General features: G+C 34.6%; 1 protein-coding gene across 2 annotated transcripts in view; it reads right to left on the bottom strand.

The window, feature by feature from the left end:
- ADGRL4 (adhesion G protein-coupled receptor L4) overlaps positions 1-18,392 on the bottom strand; it is a 122,116-nt gene extending 103,724 nt beyond the window's left edge. The window contains exons 1-2 of one of the 2 annotated variants that reach the window (XM_033405917.2): positions 17,999-18,392; positions 16,497-16,646 (exon numbers count right to left, since the gene is read on the bottom strand). In XM_033405917.2, the coding sequence (XP_033261808.1) occupies positions 16,497-16,646; positions 17,999-18,020 (172 nt within the window). In that variant the 5' untranslated portion in view covers positions 18,021-18,392. The remainder of the gene's footprint in view (positions 1-16,496; positions 16,647-17,998) is intronic. The other variant, XM_033405916.2, reaches the window with a different exon arrangement.
- Between the last annotated feature and the right edge of the window lie 272 nt (positions 18,393-18,664).

Below are 18,664 nucleotides of genomic sequence, written 5' to 3'. Positions count from 1 at the left end.
TCAATTAATAAAGGAACTGATCTGCAAATATTAAGGCATTAGTAGTAGTAAGTCCTTGGATCATAATTTATGAATCGCTGGAATCTTTTTTTGAAAACTGTATCTCCAGTAATCAATAAGACTTAAGTTTTCTTTTCTAAACACAATAAAGTGTATTATGGGTTATAATCTAAAACCTTGCTTAAATTCATATTAACTTCATACTTCTTTATTCTTAAAGCAACCATCTGATTGTTTAAAAGGATAAGTATAAAGAGATTATTGACTATAAAACAATTACTGCCTCTACTGAAAATTTTCTGACATATTTGTCTACTAATAAACTGAAATTCAAAGTCCAAAACATATTTAAAAAAACAGTCTTCTCCACATAGTATTCCATTATGAAACTGCTGCAGGGAACATAACATTCGTTGAACAAACACAACACTATAATCAAGCATCTGCTTGCTTTCCTGCATTGCATATACAACAGAGATTTGTTGTACTATTTTTAGTATTCTCAATAGATTTCTGTGTTTATAAAGGTCCAGAAATTATCTTCAGAACAGATCCTCCATATGGCACCAGGAAACCTAGCATAAGAACCTTTCTGACACAAAGGATATAGGACTCTCTTACTTCAAAATATCAAATTTTTTCCACAAATACAAAACTATCAAGCAAGTGTCAGGACCACCTCAACTTCTGTTCAGTCTCGTCAAAATTGATTTAGTTGTCTGCACAAGTCAACTTTAATTATCAAAAATGTACCAAAAACAGCACATTTCTTCCCACTTAAATGTTAAACATGACTCCAGTGACATTTTTAATTACAAATTCTTTAAGACTCAGTATGTGTTCTTGATCTGCAGAGGGCTAACAGCATGATATCACTAAATAAACATGACCCAAATTTTAGTTCTGAGGTTATATCCACAAAAGAGAAATAAAGTGGAGATGCCCACTTTTCTGCATAATTATTGCATATATAACTGACCTGGTGAGTCAACCCAAAGAATCTCAATGAAAAAAAATATATATTTTGGTGTTCTTTGGTAAGACTTTACAAATTTCACAATTTGTTTGAACTCTCCTCTGCAATTCATTTTTTCCTCTGTAAATATATCCTGAGTTAACACCTGTTAAATAAGCTAGCATGTAAGACATGTAGAACACTGATAACCTGGCTACCTTCATTCTACTGTAAGTTCTTAAAGACTACATTCTAAAATTCACTGAATAATTTAAATAACAAATATTTTTTATGTCTGTGCTCATGTGCACACACTTTCTTATTTTTGATTTTATAAATATAACCTTTAAAGTATTAGAAAATACAAAATACCATGTTAATCTATAAGGATAACACTCTTAAATGACTGCACCTTCAATATAGTGAAACAACTAAATATAATGTCAATTACATAAAAACCACTTGTTACGCCATAGAAGATTATTCAGACCCCACACAAAAGGTAGTTTCCTTCCCCGTAATGGTAACAAAGTGATTAACTAGCAAGTTCAACATGAAGGAATGATATGGTTCCAAGTGTGTATGGTTCCTTAAACCTCGTCAAGGCATATTGCCAGATATTTCAATTAATGTGTAACAAGGTCACAAAATCAATTTCTTATCAGCTAAAAACACTCTTACAGTAAATTTTATTTTCAAACCATAATCTCTAAATTAAATCTGTGTCCCTAAAACATACAGTACAGAAACTCACTCATTGGGTTTTCCCCCTGATAGCATTTTCACAAATGGCACAAGGCTTTGTATGCTATATATAGCCTACAATGTTTGGCTGGATTCTAATCTTCCTAGAGAATGTCTTTATCTTTTTCCATGGCAAATGAAGGACCAAAGTATTAATTTACTCCTTAAAATAAGTACAGGCTTTGAACAGTCTGGCATTCTATCTTCTAGCAATTTGTTTGGGAACTTTTAAACAGTTATAAAGAGAATCTCTGATACTGTATATTAATCCAGATTTCTTGGTAATATAAATTATCAGAACATAACATTGTGGGAAAAATCACGTTAATACGGGAAATACCATTACCGTGCAGTAAATTCCATTTAAAGGGACTTGGCAGGAATCGAGCTTTTCAGGCCAATGACACTCAAAATAATCTCATTCTTAATGAAAACTCTTTGACTTGAATATAAAATACCATCGTCTATTAGTCAGGTGCTGGAGTTCTTTCTCTATATTCCAATTTCTTTAAACAGAATGTTTTTTCCTCCTAAAATTCTTATTCTCACTCTACCCACAACTACACATGAGACTACAGTAATTTAAGTCCTGGTACCTTTTCCCTCAATGGCAATGGACCAAAATAGTTAAAGCAGCTGAAATGTATCAGTAATACTGCCTTAATTTTTTAATATCCAGAAAATCACAACTTTCAAGGCAGACAAATATGATTTGTTCTGTTTTTTAACATTCAAAATGCTTGATACATTTATACAGATGCTGTATAATGTACACTACATAGTGGTATTATCTCATACAGCTGACCAACAAATTAAAAAATCGATTTATTATAAATTCAGATTCTTGGCACCAGTTTGATGGTTGGTAAAATATGGCATATAAAATCATATCTCAAGAAGACAAGAAGAAGAAATTATCTGAGATAATACATTAGAGTTTTTCAAAACATTTTTCCCATATCCTCCTAAACATATACTCTTTTAGTTGATTTCAGCACTGCTAGAGAGCATGAAAAGAATGTTTCCTAAATCATGAAATGAATAACTCTTAGGAAGGGTTACAACACATTTTTTAAAATTAAACACAACATTTTTGTAGATGAAGACAATATTTTCTTCATAATCTTTATATATTGGAAGTATTAAAATTCTAATGAAGTAATTTAAAGTTACAGAGATTAAGAATATTTTTTTCTTCCCAATTCATTCATGTGATAATTTATTCTATTTAATCAAATTTAGAGTTTGATAAAAAACAAAATAAAATTTGTCCTTCACTTTGTACATACTAATGCAAAAAAAGATACAACTTCACCTTAAGTAGGTAACTGAAGAATAAATACAGCTTCATGTAATGTTGTATTTAAAAAGATTAGTTCATGGGAAAGAGTGATAAATGTGAGACAGATATTTTCAACAACACAGAATAAAATTCTGTTTTGAAATTAAAGAAAGAACAAAGTACTAATATGCTTAGAAATGAAAATATCATTTTTCTAAGTGCTAATAATTTCACAATTACTAGGATTTCTATGAAAACAGCATATGTGACACATCAGATGCAGAAAAAAAATACCATAGTCAATGTGACTCCTGGGACTCTGAAGATTAGGACCAGGGTGCTTCAAAAACAGGAGGTCATCACAAGGTATTAGTGCCAATATTGCAAATGTCCCTGCTTTAGGACATACTGCTTCCTAATTCAGGAAAATGTTCAAAAGAGGAATAGATAAGTTAATGGAAATTCAGTCTTGCACAGTTGATCACTCAAAATGAAATAGGGAAAGACAGTTTGGAGAAAACCAATGTGAAGTTTATTAAGCAAACTGATCATTCATGCACATTTTCTATCTGGCTATAATGGATAGTCTTTATTTACAGCAAAATATTTGGGATGGGATTATACCTAATGTAATCTTGCTATATGGGTCTCTTACAATGTATAGAATTCAAGCAAATCTAAGTGCTGATTCATGCAAGCAGGAATACCACCCACAATGTCTTAATAAATTCAGCATAGGCAAGGAACAATAAGAATGGGGCGCCAACCAATCAGAGTAACCACTCAAAAACAATCCATAGTATTTTACAGATTGGATCCAAGGAATTTTGGTAGTTTCCAAGGATCCACTCAAGAATAAGAATTAGTTACTCTCCTCAAACAGCAGTCACTGTTGGGATTCCCCAGGCACTATTAAAAAGCAGGCATTCTCTATGTCTGTGTCTTTATTCCTGTCCTTGAGGACACGGGGAGGGGGAAGGGCAAGCTGGGATGAAGTGAGAGAGTGTCATGGACATATATACACTACCAAATGTAAAATCGATAGCTAGTGGGAAGCAGCTGCATAGCACAGGGAGATCAGCTCATGCTTTGCGACCACCTAGAGGGGTGGGATAAGGAGGGTGAGAGGGAGGCGCAAGAAGGAAGGGATATGGGGATAGACGTATGCATATAGCTGATTCACTTTGTTATACAGAGGAAACTAACACAACATTGTAAAGCAATTATACTCCAATAAGGATGTTAAAAAAAAAAAAAGAAGCAGGCAAACTCCATCAACACTTATTCCAATATCATGAATTGATGTAAAAATAAAAAATGAATTATGAGAAGATGAAAAAGCAAACAATTATTCTTAAAATATAGAAATAAGAAAGGCCTTGCAAAGAAAGTGACATGTGTATTGAGTTTTAGACAATGAATCTCAGTTTATAATTTTTCCAACATTGAAAGTGCCTGATTTATTTCCTGAGCACACACACAGCTGATTATCCTGTCCCATTTATTGTCTGACACAAAGTATTTTGATGCCTGGAACTATATGAAATCCTCAGAATGGAGAAATTTAGCTACAGGTTTCCAGCTGAGAAGACTGCCCCTCTGATCAAGTCCACTCTCAACATCCCTGGCTCATCACAGTTAAAAATAAACAATCATCAATGTTCTTTTGAAATTGCAACACAAGGACAAGTTCTATTTTGTAGCATTTTGTTCCAGATTGTTCATTAAATGGTACTTATAAAATCACATGAATCATAACCCTCCTCCCCACATAACGAATATGTGTATCACTTTATTCAAAAGGGGTTCTGTCAACTGCATACAACAGTGACTAAACCTTTCCCAGAGGGGAGCAAATATAAAAATCAAGGTTTATAGCCTTCTTGTTTCTTTTTTTATGATTCAGGTGACTCTGATATAGCACTTCTCCTGCTGATCATTTTCTATGTAATACCTTACTTTTTAGCACTCTAATACAGGGGGTTCACTGAAGATTCGTCCAGAAGTTCCTTTCAAAGGAGGAAATCACCAGAGAAAACAATAATGGAAATAATGGAAAATAAGTTTTATTTATGTGCCTGCCTCTACTGATTTGTAACATCTGCCTGGAGAAGAACTTTGAGGTCACATCCTGGTTCAGCAGAAAAGAATATCATGATGGTGTTATGGCCATGAATAGGGAGAAGGTAGCACAAGCAGTAGATGAAAGCCTCACCTGCATTGGTCATGCCAGCTCCAGAGATCGCAGTAAAAAGAAGGGTAGTAGAGTGGAAAGTGCACTGAGTTTAGAGGCAAGAGACCAAAATCCATATCTGTTTCATTTTCATGTTTTAAACTGAGCCGAAAATCCATTAGTTACCCAAAAAGTAGATGAACTGTATATTGACTACAGTCCAAATAAAAGTCTCACAATAACAGAATCAAAGAATTTTAAAGCTGACAGAGACATTAATAACCATTACCATAACAGTCCCAGTTGAACAGGACTAGAATATACATAACAAGCTTGGAGACCTCAACACAGTCATATGAGAATTTATTATCAGAGAATTTAGTTACTCGGGCATGGCATACTAGGAGGGTTCAAATTACAGGGCTGCTCCCAGTTATTGAGATACAAGGATATAAGAAAGGGATCCAATAATGGGCACCTGGAAGATAAGACTTTGGTGTAGTAATTATTTTATTTTTTTAGATGATGGGGTAATATCACAGTATTTCTAAAATATACCCCTCCTTTCTTAAACTAGAATTAGTCTCAGAAAAGGGTTAAATGAAAGTAGATGAATGTAGACATGGAGGCCCAGAGGATTGATAGAAACTCTTCTTATAGTGGTCATTGTTGATTTTTGGCTGCTTCGCACCTATTCACTCTCCTGATGGTAAGAGTCACTCAACTGTCGTCTTGAAAAGTGCTTTTTCTCACTCTGTCCCCATGATTTGAGAAGGTTTTCACCTATGCTACAGGAATGAAGAAGTCTATATATTCTATTATTTAGGTACACAAAGGTAATAAACATTTTGAATGTATAAATAAAAATGACAGGTTTTGAAGTAAACTATACTCTTCTTTTATTGCATGATATCAATAGGTATTCCTTAAACATAAGCTGAGAAGCAAGGCACAAACATATTATGCAAAAGACAGTTGAATAGTAGAGGGCTCTTTTAACTGAAGACTCAGGTGTTTCTTAAGCTATGGGAAATTGTCTTATATCTTTTGTTATTTCCTTTGCTAAATCTTGTCTGATCCTACTTTAATAAGACTTCTATTAGATGGATATTAGGTTCTCCATGTTGCTCTCGTATTTTCCATCTTTGCCTTTTAGTTCTGCAGTCTCTGGGTATTATTTTTCTGCTGCTTTATTGCACGTTATTGCCTCAATTTGGGAGTAACATAGATCAGAAGATAAATATATTTTATTGGAGGAGAAAAATAGATCTTTTTGTATGAACTCTCAAGAGTATTAGCCAGTGAATTCAGGAAATTACTCAGGGAAAACAAACAACATAGGTTGGAAATTGCAGATAATTACAATATTATAACCACAGAATTTATAAGTAAGTCAAAAACAAAGTTTGAGTTCAATCAAATGGAGCGGAGGTTCTTCAACAACAATGCACTATTCCTGGGTACCAAGTATGGGCTCTATCCCCATATTAATGACATTATAATGTGAAAAATTACCAGCAAATCATGAAATTAGGGTCAAAAGACACATTGACTACCCTGTTTTACCTTTGAGATAAACTAGGGGAGGAATTTGGGAGAGCTGTAGGCAGAGATAATGGAAAAGATCACAAGGGGGTGAAATTGGGTTATTATAAAAAGGGGGATTGTGCTCAGCTGATGAACTTAAGAATATCCTGACTTATGCAGTCCAGGGGTATCTTCTACTGATGTGTAAGAAAATTTGAAATTTGTAGTTTCCCTGTTCGGTGTGTGATCATTTTCATAGGAGAGAAAACCCAGGAATAGAGACTTTAGTCTCAATCTTCTGGTGATTTTCAAGAATTGCTTGCATTACTGACAATTTTACCAGTTTATTGTCTTGATGGATTTCTACAAAAGGAGATGAATAAAAGGATAAAGGAGGTACAAGGAATTGAGCAGCACAAAGGTTATGGGATATACCGAAGAAGAAAGTATTTTTTCTGGTATAATAGCTCTTTCACACACAGAAGCCTATTCTATTTGTTTTGTTTGTTAGGATGCAAAATTTTTGAGAATCTCTTTGAGGGTATCAACTAGAGTTTTTCCTTCAAACTTTCTCTCCCTAGAAAGTAACTTTTTCAGGCCAGTTCTATTTATTCATCTTTGTGTTTGTATTTTTGGCTTTTCTCCAATGACTGGTTATCCTTAAAAGACCCTTATGTTTATAACTAAAGAACAATGTTGATTATCACAGGTACCATGACCCAGGTTTTGCCTGACAGTTACAACCTCTTTAGTGCAAGAGTTCTGGGTTTGCTGCATACGTGGGTGGGGCAAGTTTCAGGCATTATTCCAGGTAGCATAGATGGGGAGTGGGCAGAAAGGTGGTATTAATTTGCACCTTAAGTGATGACAGGCAGATGACAAAGTTTCCTTTGAGAGTATTTTCTTGGCTTTATTTGGGAGCAAACACCAATGGGAAATAGGGAGACCAATCTGTACAGCTTTAGGAAAATAATGTCTCAACCAATCACTTAGATTTCCACTCCCTTTCTGGGAAGGGTAAAGAATATGACCACCACAGGGAAAAGACACCATCTTCACTGAAGCCTTCTCTGTGTACATTGAACTACCCCCATTCGTAGCACTGGATTCTATTTTGAGAAGTTCACTCTTAATTTGTAGACGTCTCATGAGCCTCCTTTGATTTCACTGATTTTATTTTCAATTCACTGGGCTTGAAAGAGATAGATAAGCAGGAGTTAAACAATTGTTTCTGGCCTATGATTTTCATCAAGCTATTAAAACTTGTAAATAGTTTTAACTTCTCTGTACTTATTCCTAAGGTATCATAAATATACACACCACACATTTTTTTTTCTTTTTATCAGTTGTTTTGATAATGTAGCACAAAAAAAGCAGAATTGAGGTAGGAGGGGTAGAACCAAAATAATTCATTTTCTTCTTAATGAGATTCAATTTCATTATTTGCAGACTTAATTCACATAGTAGTTTGAGGATCATGAGAAGACTGTTTGAAGGTACTTTCTCTGGGAAAATTATTTAACCTATAAATTGAGAATAATACTAGCTTTTACTTCAGAGTTGTTATGAGGATTAAATTTACAAATTCATGTAAAGTGCTTAGAATAGATGGTAGCTCAGAGAAAGCACTCAAATTAATATCAATATTATTATTCTTTTTTTGTGAATAAGCTGTAAATCTGAAGTTCCTTATTTAAGCATTAAAGAGACTAAGTAAGGATGAAGAGAAATAATGCAAAAATAGATAATCAGAAGACTGGTTAATTTGCTTCCAAAATAACTGGGAGTTGGCTATGAAGTATGCTAATGCCCTATTAAAACTGGGACTGTAGAAAATTGACATTCCAACAACAAAAGAAATATCATCAATATTGCAAAATGAAGTTAGCAATCTTAAAATATTGACAAAATAATAGAATTTTAATAAGCAAAGCGAAAGAATTGAGACTCATTGAGTCACTTTACGGTGTTAAAGGTGCTATCTCCAAATTCCTTTGTTCTTCTTTATGCCAATATTTTCTTGAAAAGCAACAGAGGTTTAAAATGTTTGAAAATTCCACATTTAGAGCACAATTTTCACTTAATTTAAATTTCCTAGCAGTTCCTAAAGATATGACTGAACATAAAGTATAAGATGGTACAACTGCCATGTTCACTTTGCATGCAAAAAATGAAAACTAATGCTAGAAAAATGATATCCAATTGTATTGCTATTGATGCTTTATCATCAGCAACACATATTATATGACGTATATATATATAAATATATATATGATGAATCAACATTTTAGCCTACAGTAAAAACAAATTGATAGTCTTCACTTGAAAAAAAAAAACCCATCACTCTGATAATGTCAAATCAGGTAGTAAGTCTTATCTAGGATTGATTTAACACAGAAATTTGAGTAAGTATTTTTGATTATTGATATTAGCACTCAGAAGTTCTGTGTTGATTTTTACTATTTCTGTTTAATTCTCTGTGCCATTAGTTATCTGATATTACTTTTCTGATTCTAAATATGCAATGAATCCACGTAGATAATACTGATTAAAAAGTAATCAAAAATAAATGAGACTTCTACATGAAGAAACATTTTCATGTTTCATTATAGATTAGTTGGGAAAATCCAAAATCATATATTCATATTAAACTTTTCTTTAAGAACTCAGGATAATTCTTAGTTTGTATCTCATTCATTGTCATATCTGTCCAGTGAAATACACATGAAACAGGATGACTTAGAAAAATGATTCCTGAAACTTAGTCTGCAAAAAATGACCTTGTCAAGTTAGATAAGAGAAGTTTTTAGTTTTTAGTTTTTTAACATTGTTATTGGACTATAATTGCTTTACAATGGTGTGTTAGTTTCTGCTTTATAACAAAGTGAATCAGCTATACAAATAGAGGGAGGAGATATGGAGAAGTTTTTAGTTTTAAAACTGTGGTGCTGATCAGCAAAACTCAAATGACACAAGTTCTTTTTTCTATTTCTTTTTAAAAATAAAATACTAGCTTAAAGATGGTTTCTATAATGGTTTATTCTTTTATTTTTCTCTTTTTATATGGTAAAAGAATTTGTAATCTTATAGAGTAGATTTTTTGAGGAGGTTCTACTTAATTATTGTGCTTGAGTTTGTTCTCTCTATTGTGTAACTCTTCTTGTCAACAGACGAAAGAGGTCATATTTCTAGTTACAAGGAAAAGAATTTCTGAAATTGGCAAAGGTATTTTATTTATTTGGATGAAGTTCACAGAAGTCATGCATCCTGGAATGTAAGCCTTGGGTTAATTTAGACTATCAGTTTTTAAACAGGTTACAGTTTCCATTCAGTACAAGAAGGCCCAAGGAAATATGTACCTCACTTTAAAAAAATTTGATACACAGCTATCTAGAAGCATGTTAGAGTTCATACTTTTTCAAGTTTGTACTAGTATTCATTTTCCTAGGAAATTCCTCTGGAGTATGTAAAAATACACTTGTTTTACAAAAGAAATTTTGCTTCCTCAAGGGTTTTTAGTAACATATTACATATGAAGGAAGATGTGGATGTAATGTTATTGAGACATAGATTTCTAAATCTTCAAATATTCCTTAAATATTCCTTAAAAACCAGAAGACACCTCCTTCTATGGACTGGAACAAGAAGAAAAGAGAAAAAGACATAGAGAGGGAGGCAGAGAGAAAAAGAGAGAGAGAAAGGGAAAAATTAAAGAAAATGCTAGCCCTGGCTGCAACTCAATTCTGTACTCCTAAGTTTCAATACCACAAAATGTAATAAATGTAAAAGGATAAGAAAAGTTGTAGATGAACTACTAGGAGAGCTGATGATGCCAGCTGAGAAATGAAAACAAATATTCAAAAGATACCCATTTGCAGCCTTAAGACAAAAAAGATTTAGAAGCTGCTGTGAAAAATCGCTTTTCTAGAGGGACCTAATCCAGGCAGTTTTGATGCACTCTATCTTCTGGGTATGTAACTCCACAGAAGTTAAATATCAGTACAATTTAAAGATGATTATAAACTTTAACTTTCCTTGTTTTTGTTCCAACTGTCTCACTCAATAAATAGACTAACTTTGGTAACCAGACTATTTAATTTGCCAGATCATGACAGAACTAAACTGATGGACCATCTTTTTTGGTAACAGAAATAAAATGTTGGTATGCTAAATTATTAAGGGTACCATATTCTAAATTTTCAAAGTTAGAATAGGTTTCAAAAATGACAGGGTCAAAATGAATATTCCAATTGTTGAAATAAGTAAAGGTAATGATGATGTTTTAAAAAGGTAATGATGATGTTTATCATATAAGAAAATGCTTGACATGTTCGCCAAAATGCACTGATACATTTTATGACATTTTTGTCCTACACTGTAAGGTTTATTTCATAAAATATTTGTATTAACGAAAATATTTCTAAGTAAGCTGGTATAAACTTAGAATCTAGGTCAACAATGTGTTGGGTTTATCTTTGTTACTTTTAGAGCTAGAGATATTAACAATGCCCTTTGGAATCGGATTCATAAAGAACAGATAATGCTTATGAAATGAATGCGTGAAAATAATACAACTATCTTTAAGCAAATAACAGAACTTAAGCATCCCAATGAGAATTAACAACTTGAAAGTCAGCACATTTATTCTAGTGATCTCGCTATTATATGCAATATCAAAACATTTCAAAACTTAAAAAACTATCTTTGTTCCATGCTACTCATGAAAAATATTTCATCTCATATTACTTTATAACCACACACCATTTTCTTAAAACCATTTTGGCAATTAATCTTCCACTTCACCCATCAGATTTGGTTAAAAGTTTCTCTTAGCTGTTTCTGAAGATTAAATCCACTCTCAAAATCTCATTGTCATTGAGGACAGGAAAAAAAAAAAAAAAAAAATATATATATATACTTAAATAATTTATTTAAATTTAATTTATTATATTATACATATAAATTATAAAGTAAGAGTTCTAATAAAATTTTAAGCACTGGTAGCATCATTTTCATAATTAAACCATCTTAGACAATGATATTTACTTGAGTGAGAAATGGGTGATACCAATTAGTTTGTTATTCTGGCATGTTTGTTCTGAAAAATCATTCACATACGGAATGTGACTATACCTCATAAAAGTGAAAAGGTATATGTATGTTATATAGCTTTGACTATATGTATATATCATTATTAAATATGAAATATCATTGAGATGTGATGCAAAGAAGAGTACATAAGAGTTATTTTTCTGTTCACATTTCTATTACAGATATTATCATTTTGTTAAGTATTTACAGCTACAGTTATTACTTGTAGGACATAGTTTAGATAGTATATCTAATTGTGTTAACGATGTGTATATTCATGACATACACATTTTGTATGCTTTGCGTCTGTTCTGATGACTATTGGTTTGCCCATTTTGATGAGCAACCTCTTTATTACTAAAGAAAAAATTGTTATGGAAGCAATCACATGTCCTCAACACTTCTATTTTATCTTGGACAGATTCATGCTAGTGGACTATTTTAATTAATATTTCTCTCACATTCTGCTCTTTAGATAGCTACTGTGACACTTCTCTTTACCTTTACCAGCCTCATACTGCTCTCTAGTTTATTATGATATTCTTCCAGTTGAATTTTACAAGCATACGTATGGTTATTAGATAATAATGAAAAACTACTTTTTAATCATACAGTATGTCTCCCTGAGTCAGGCACCAAGACTTCATTATTTTCTGTAAAGTGCTTGTGATGTTGTTCATAATAGGCATAATAGGCATGTCTCAAGCTCTGAAAAGATTTTTATACATGCGTACTGGTAGTCAATTACATCCTTCCTGACCATTCCTCTCCTTACCTGGGGCAGTTGTTTTCCTCCTACCCATTCTCATTCCATGAAACTTCCCAAAAAACAGCCCCACTTAATGTGCTGATATGAGAGTAGGGAGACTATTTTCTCACCACCCCCCATCCTTACACCCAAACATGCAATGCACTTCATCCTTCCACTGGTTCCTGCTTCTTGCTTCTCACAGCTCAGTATATTCCAACTCAAGCAATATAGTGTTTTAGGTGTAGCCAAAGATTCTTTCAGCCCTTCTAACCTTCCTTCCCTTTTTTAACACTTTCATAATTACCTGGGGGAGGAGGGATCTTTAACTTCCTATATTTGTAACTACTGTGCACTAGAAGGTAGTCAAAAATGTACTGAGAGCCGTAAGGAACGGCAATAGTAATATATGTTTAAAGAACTAAAATAACCTACATTTTATAGTTAAACATCATCAACAATTTCAAAAGCCTTTAAAGGTACCCCCAAATTTCTCCACACTTTTTCACCTTCTATCTTAAAATACACTTACATGTCAGCATAAAGATAAGTATGTAATAAATTCCCATTAATACCTCAATAAAGTGGTAATAAATACATTCCTATTAAAATGATACTGTTCCACCAATTTGGTTTAAAAATCTGTACTAAACTAATTATGTCAGGTGACTGGTAATACACTGACATTTTTGGTAATTTAGAGAAGGCTGAGATTCCAGGGTTTGAGTCCTAACTTTATCACTTTAGCCTGGGACACTGGGGAACTCACTTAAGCTTTCAGAGTCCTGCTTCTCTCATATGCAAAAGGCTGTAGTGTGGAGTTCAACAGAAGCTAGTTATAACCAGTAATAATACTGTTTGTAAGTAAAAGACAGCATCTGTAGTTTTTATTTCAACTGCTTGATATGAAGATTAAAGTACATTGGGTAGATGGAGCATAAAGTATAATGAACTGTACTATTGGTTTTACAGGTTGGGTAAATGGTCTTTGTGAGTTGACCCTTGCTAATCCGTTCTTACTCTACCTAATGGGGTTATCTTTCTAATACATACAATCTATCATGTAACTCAGCTAATTAATACCTGCCAAAGGCTTTCTTTTGTTAACAGAATAAAGTCCATACCTTTGACATCTTGACTTAATTGCCATTGACCCCTCAACTAAGATACCTGTGATATATATCCAGCATGAAATACTTGGAGCTCCTTAAAAAAAAAAACACACACATGTTCAACTTCTAGGCCTTTGTTACTGCTGATTCCTTTTGCCTGACTTCTCTCTGTCACTTTGTTCGTCTTAATAAAATCTATTTATTCTCAATTCTGAGCATAAATGTCACCTCTACTTGGAAAACTTCCTTGCTGTTGACTGCACACCTCAAACTTACCTCTTTTATAACATTGTATCAAATTATTAACATAGTTCTGTAACTGTCCTCAGATATATTAGAAATCAAGGTCAATTCTTATTGATTATTTTAACCCAAGGGCATAGCAGTATCTGTTAAGCAGAGGCCTTATGGTCAAACACCGTGAGTAATAATACAGGCACTGGAATTAGACAGACTTGGGCTCAAATCTTGGCTCCACTACTTATTTGTTGTGTCACTTGAGATTTTCACTTACCTTCTTAACACTGTATTTCCTTATAGATAAAATGGGAATAATAACGGATGAAGATGTTGTGCTAATTAATATCTTGGACTAAGTGAACAATACAGCTTAACTATCCTGATGATGATCGTGATAATGATAATGATGATGATGAAAGTGCTCAACAAATACTTGTTCAATAAAAAGATAATTAAGTGAAATAAATTCACTACTATTAAAACTTGTTTCTGTGGGACCACGTAATCCAAAATCTAAATAACTTGTTCAAAACTAGCTCTTGGAACAGAATACATTGAGTAAGGTTGGGTTATTATCATGACATTTATTTGGCATGCCTTGGAGGGAGCCAGATTTTATGAAGATGATGAAGATGATGCTAATGATGCCAAAAAACAACAATTTCCACTCCTCAAGAAGCAGGCATCTTCTGTAACAAAAATTCTGTCCAGTGATTTCTTAGAGACCTACTAACAATCTTAGAGAAAGATAAGGAAAGATAGGGAATCTCCTTAGAGATGAAAAAAGCCAACAAGAGTCTTCAAACCCAAAATATAATCTAGACGAGTCAGCAGTTGAAAACACAATGTTTTGATTCCAAAAATCATATTAAATATATTTACTGAAAAAAGTGTCCCAAATTTGTCAGTGGATTAATAAAATGTGAAAAAGATGAAAACCACTGTTTGAACAGTTTTAAGAGGATATTATAAACCTCAGATTGTGAATATTAACACAAGTGTATATGCACCATTCTTCAAATAAGAAGGGAATTTAAGAAGAACTTGAAAAGAAAAAAAATTCCCATTACAAACTGTGTTCTGTGTGAAAAGAAATTTCAGGGCCAAAGCTCTTGAAATATTTTTATTTTCAACAGAAAATATTTTCTGCCCTTCAGCTGACTATTGACTAAACAGCAGGGGGAAAAACAATTGCATTGGATAATGGAAGAGGTGTTTTTAAAAGAAATCATTAAAAACATGATTATGAACTGCTTGGCTGCTGAAGGTCCAAATTGTGAAAAATTATTGATGTTAATGATGGTAATCATGACACTTGAAAAGTATCTAAATAACAAAAAGGCAACACTGCTTATGAAGTACTCTGGTACAATTTGTAATGATTAGTGGAAAAGTGCACTAATATGTTTGATGCCATATTTTGAAGGTCACTCAACTATCAACTTGCCATAATGCCATTCAATTAAATACACAATAAAAATCTAAGACTATTTATGGAAAGAATTTTGTAGTGCTTGTAGAATAGTAAATTACAAATCCCGGCTGTATGTACAAGCAGAAATGCCTGATCTAATGCACCATTAAGCAACTGTAGCTTTGCTCCACATTTTTAAGCATTAAACTAATTGTGATGAGGTCTGGTCTTACTATATACTGCATATTTAATCTTTTTTAAGAGCCTATCAAATTGAATCACGAGACACAACTTGTTTATGCTATAAGCAAACACATGCAATATTAACAATGTACAATATCCTGGCTTAATTAGAAAAAGTCCATGTTATCTTAAATACATTTAGGAGTGTAATACCACACAGTTCGAGTCTGAGACTTCCATTTAATTATATTTTAAAACTAATTTACATAGCTTGGAACTTTTTTTTTCCTCCTACATAGAATGTTGTTCTATTGACCTAGTTAAACTAGATTCTACTAAAAATGAAAGAAAGAATAAAGACTGGGTGAAGCTTGAGGAAAGAAGAGGCATGGTGGTGATGGAGACCACAGGCAAGAAATCACTTAAATTTGATTATGGGATAGTGTTCTGTTCATCAAGTCAATGGGCTAAATTGTAGCCTAGAAGGAACTTTCCTGGCATTCTTGCTCTGGGCTCTAGTCTAAAGTTCCATAAATGGGATCTACTTTTTCAGAAAAGAATATATTTTAAAATTTTCTTTCTCTCTCTCTCTCTCCAGGGTATATATCCAGGGTATGCAGGAGAAAACCTCGAATCTCTTAATGGTATTCTCAAATTTAGATAGGCAAGTACTAAGGAAGGTATCTGAGGGCAACACATGCGGATATAGCCTGGACTTCATGAATTCTCTGTTCTTCTGTTCCTGAAGGTATTGACTCTGCTCTCAGAACCTAGTTTTCCAGCTTAAGTTCAAGGGCAATCTTTACCCAAAATAAGATATGCATGGAGTCATCAAAAGTCCATAATCAAGTATAAATTTTGACCTGGGAAGTTTAAACTTATCGTTTCGTTAATTAAGCTTTTTTATCAATAGCATGAAACCAAACAGTATAAAGTAAGACAACTTAACTTCTCGATAAGAAAAAAGCAGTCATATCAGAATTTAATCTTACAATATACTCCAAAAGAGGTAATAAAGATTGTCTACCTTCACAAATTGTGACACCATTTCCTGAAAATCCAATGTTGCAATAGCAGCCTTCAGCTCCATTCCGTATTTCACATTTTGCATTTGGGAGACAAGGTGTCCTGGTACAATTCTGAGTGTAGCAACAATTCAGCAAAGTGGAAAAACCCACTAAAGAAAATAGAGAATACACCTTTTCAAAAAGAAAAAGAAAAACCTTCTCCCACTGTTGAGTTAGATGACATACACATTACTATCCTTCTTTCTTTCCATTTAGATAAATGCATTATGAGAATTTCCCAAAGGAGGATTTAGGTAAATAACAGGACATGACCAAGTGAGTAAAAAAATGTAACGTTTTTCTTCAGTCTCAGTGTTTATCAAGTAAACCTCAACCAAGCTAAAATGTAGTAAGCAACCTGGCTTTATAAAGAAAACAGCATTCTTACATCACTGGACCCTTCACCTTGAGGTGAGATACTTTTAAAGGTAGCTACATGATTGTAAAGTAATATCTCTCCCCTGGGAATGATTCTGTGCAGAAAGAAGTCAAGGTGAACTGAATATTTGTGTCTTTTCAAAGTCAAATCTGTGTTATTTTAAGATGAAGAGAAACATATCATACCATTCAGGAGGACAAATGCAATTACTTTTTTTTCTGTGTTCTAATTATCTTTTAAAATTCTGCCCTTTTCCATAATAAAGTTTCTTTTACATTTTCTCCCATTAGAGGGGAAAAAAATCAACTCAACATACTGGTCAAAGATCGATCTTCCAGAAATGGAACACCAGACAAACATGACCAATAACATGCAGCATAAGAGAGAACAAGCCTTTATTTCAGAGTTTTTGAAAACAAAGTTGGCAATGGTATTATGTGGGCTGTTAGGAAACGATAAGGAAAAGGGTAGGACGTTCCTTTTTTATTGTTGTCCTAGGCCTTCTGAAGACAAACACGCTTGGGATGGACAGTTTTGAATCATGCAAGTCATTACTCTGAAAACAGTCATCCGAGATAAATTGTCCTCATCTGGTAACAAGAGATTCTTAAACATTCATTTCTAAATCCTAGCCTCACATAGGGCTGTATATACTGTCTAAACCAGAATTAATTCGGCTTCAAAGATGTGATTTATTTTCTTTCCGCACAGTATCATCGAAATGGTATTTTAAAGGAACCCAAAGTCTGGGCCAGCGGTCCCCTTGAAAGGCCAGGAAACCTCCCACAAGTGTTAATGGTTTGGATTTCCCAAATGTCTTGGGGGAAGATCAGAAGAAAGGTCAAAGTCTGGGACTTTGAGGACTTTGTCAGCAGGAATAAAAAGATGACTTGGTCCCTGGGTACTGAATATCGAACTCCAGAGTTGAAAGGCCAAAGAGAAAAACATCCTGAGAAGGACTGTGTCAATTCCCCCTGGAGTCTTGGTCAAACGCACTCGGCACGTGAGTTCCACCTTGGAAATAGCCTATTCCCTACAGGTGCTGGCCCGGGGCAGCCGGGCGACCGGGGCGCGGGCACTCACCTAGGAGCGGAAGGAGTCTCATTGGCGGCGCCGCGGTCGTGGCGGTGGCGGTGGCGGAGCGGCGGGGCGAGCGGGCCGTGTACCTGGGACGCGGCGGGGCGGGCGCGCCAGGCTCCCAGCTGCGGCCCCCGTGACGCGCCCGCTTCCTCCCGCCACTTTCCGGCCTCTTTTGTGTGAGTGCGCTCGTCCAGCGCTGAGTCTGCAGGCCACGTCCGGGCCCGGCCCCCAGGCCACCCTGACCTCACCCCTGGCCTCGGGGCTGCCGGCCCGCTGCGCTCCGCGCACCCCTCGGGGGGATTCTGTCCCCTTCCCGCGGGCAGCGTTCAGGGTGTCGCCCTCAAAGACAATGCGTTCCGGAGTTCAGTGGAGCGTACCCCGCCCCGAGAGAACCTGCCGAACTGCCTATCAGGGGTCCTTCCTACAACCTCAATAACGGGACACAGCTTTTTTTTTTTTTTCTTCAGTAACACGTTTCCCTAAAGAACTCTGGGCCCAGAAGTAGGCTGGAAACTTGGATCCAAACAACAGGGCCTTGGTTTCCAGCACTGAGGCCGCACCTTATGGGAACTCAGCGTTCCAGAGTGTAGAATAAAGATACTCTGTCTTGCCTACAGAGCCTACAGGTTAGAATCGTGTCTAAAATGACTGAGTAAAAAACAAGCAAAC

The sequence above is a fragment of the Orcinus orca genome, chromosome 1 (genome assembly GCF_937001465.1).
Source record: "Orcinus orca chromosome 1, mOrcOrc1.1, whole genome shotgun sequence".
Taxonomy (NCBI): Eukaryota; Metazoa; Chordata; class Mammalia; order Artiodactyla; family Delphinidae; genus Orcinus; species Orcinus orca.
The sequence above is the reverse complement of the archived record's forward strand: the minus strand, read 5'-3'. Positions and strand labels throughout refer to the sequence as shown.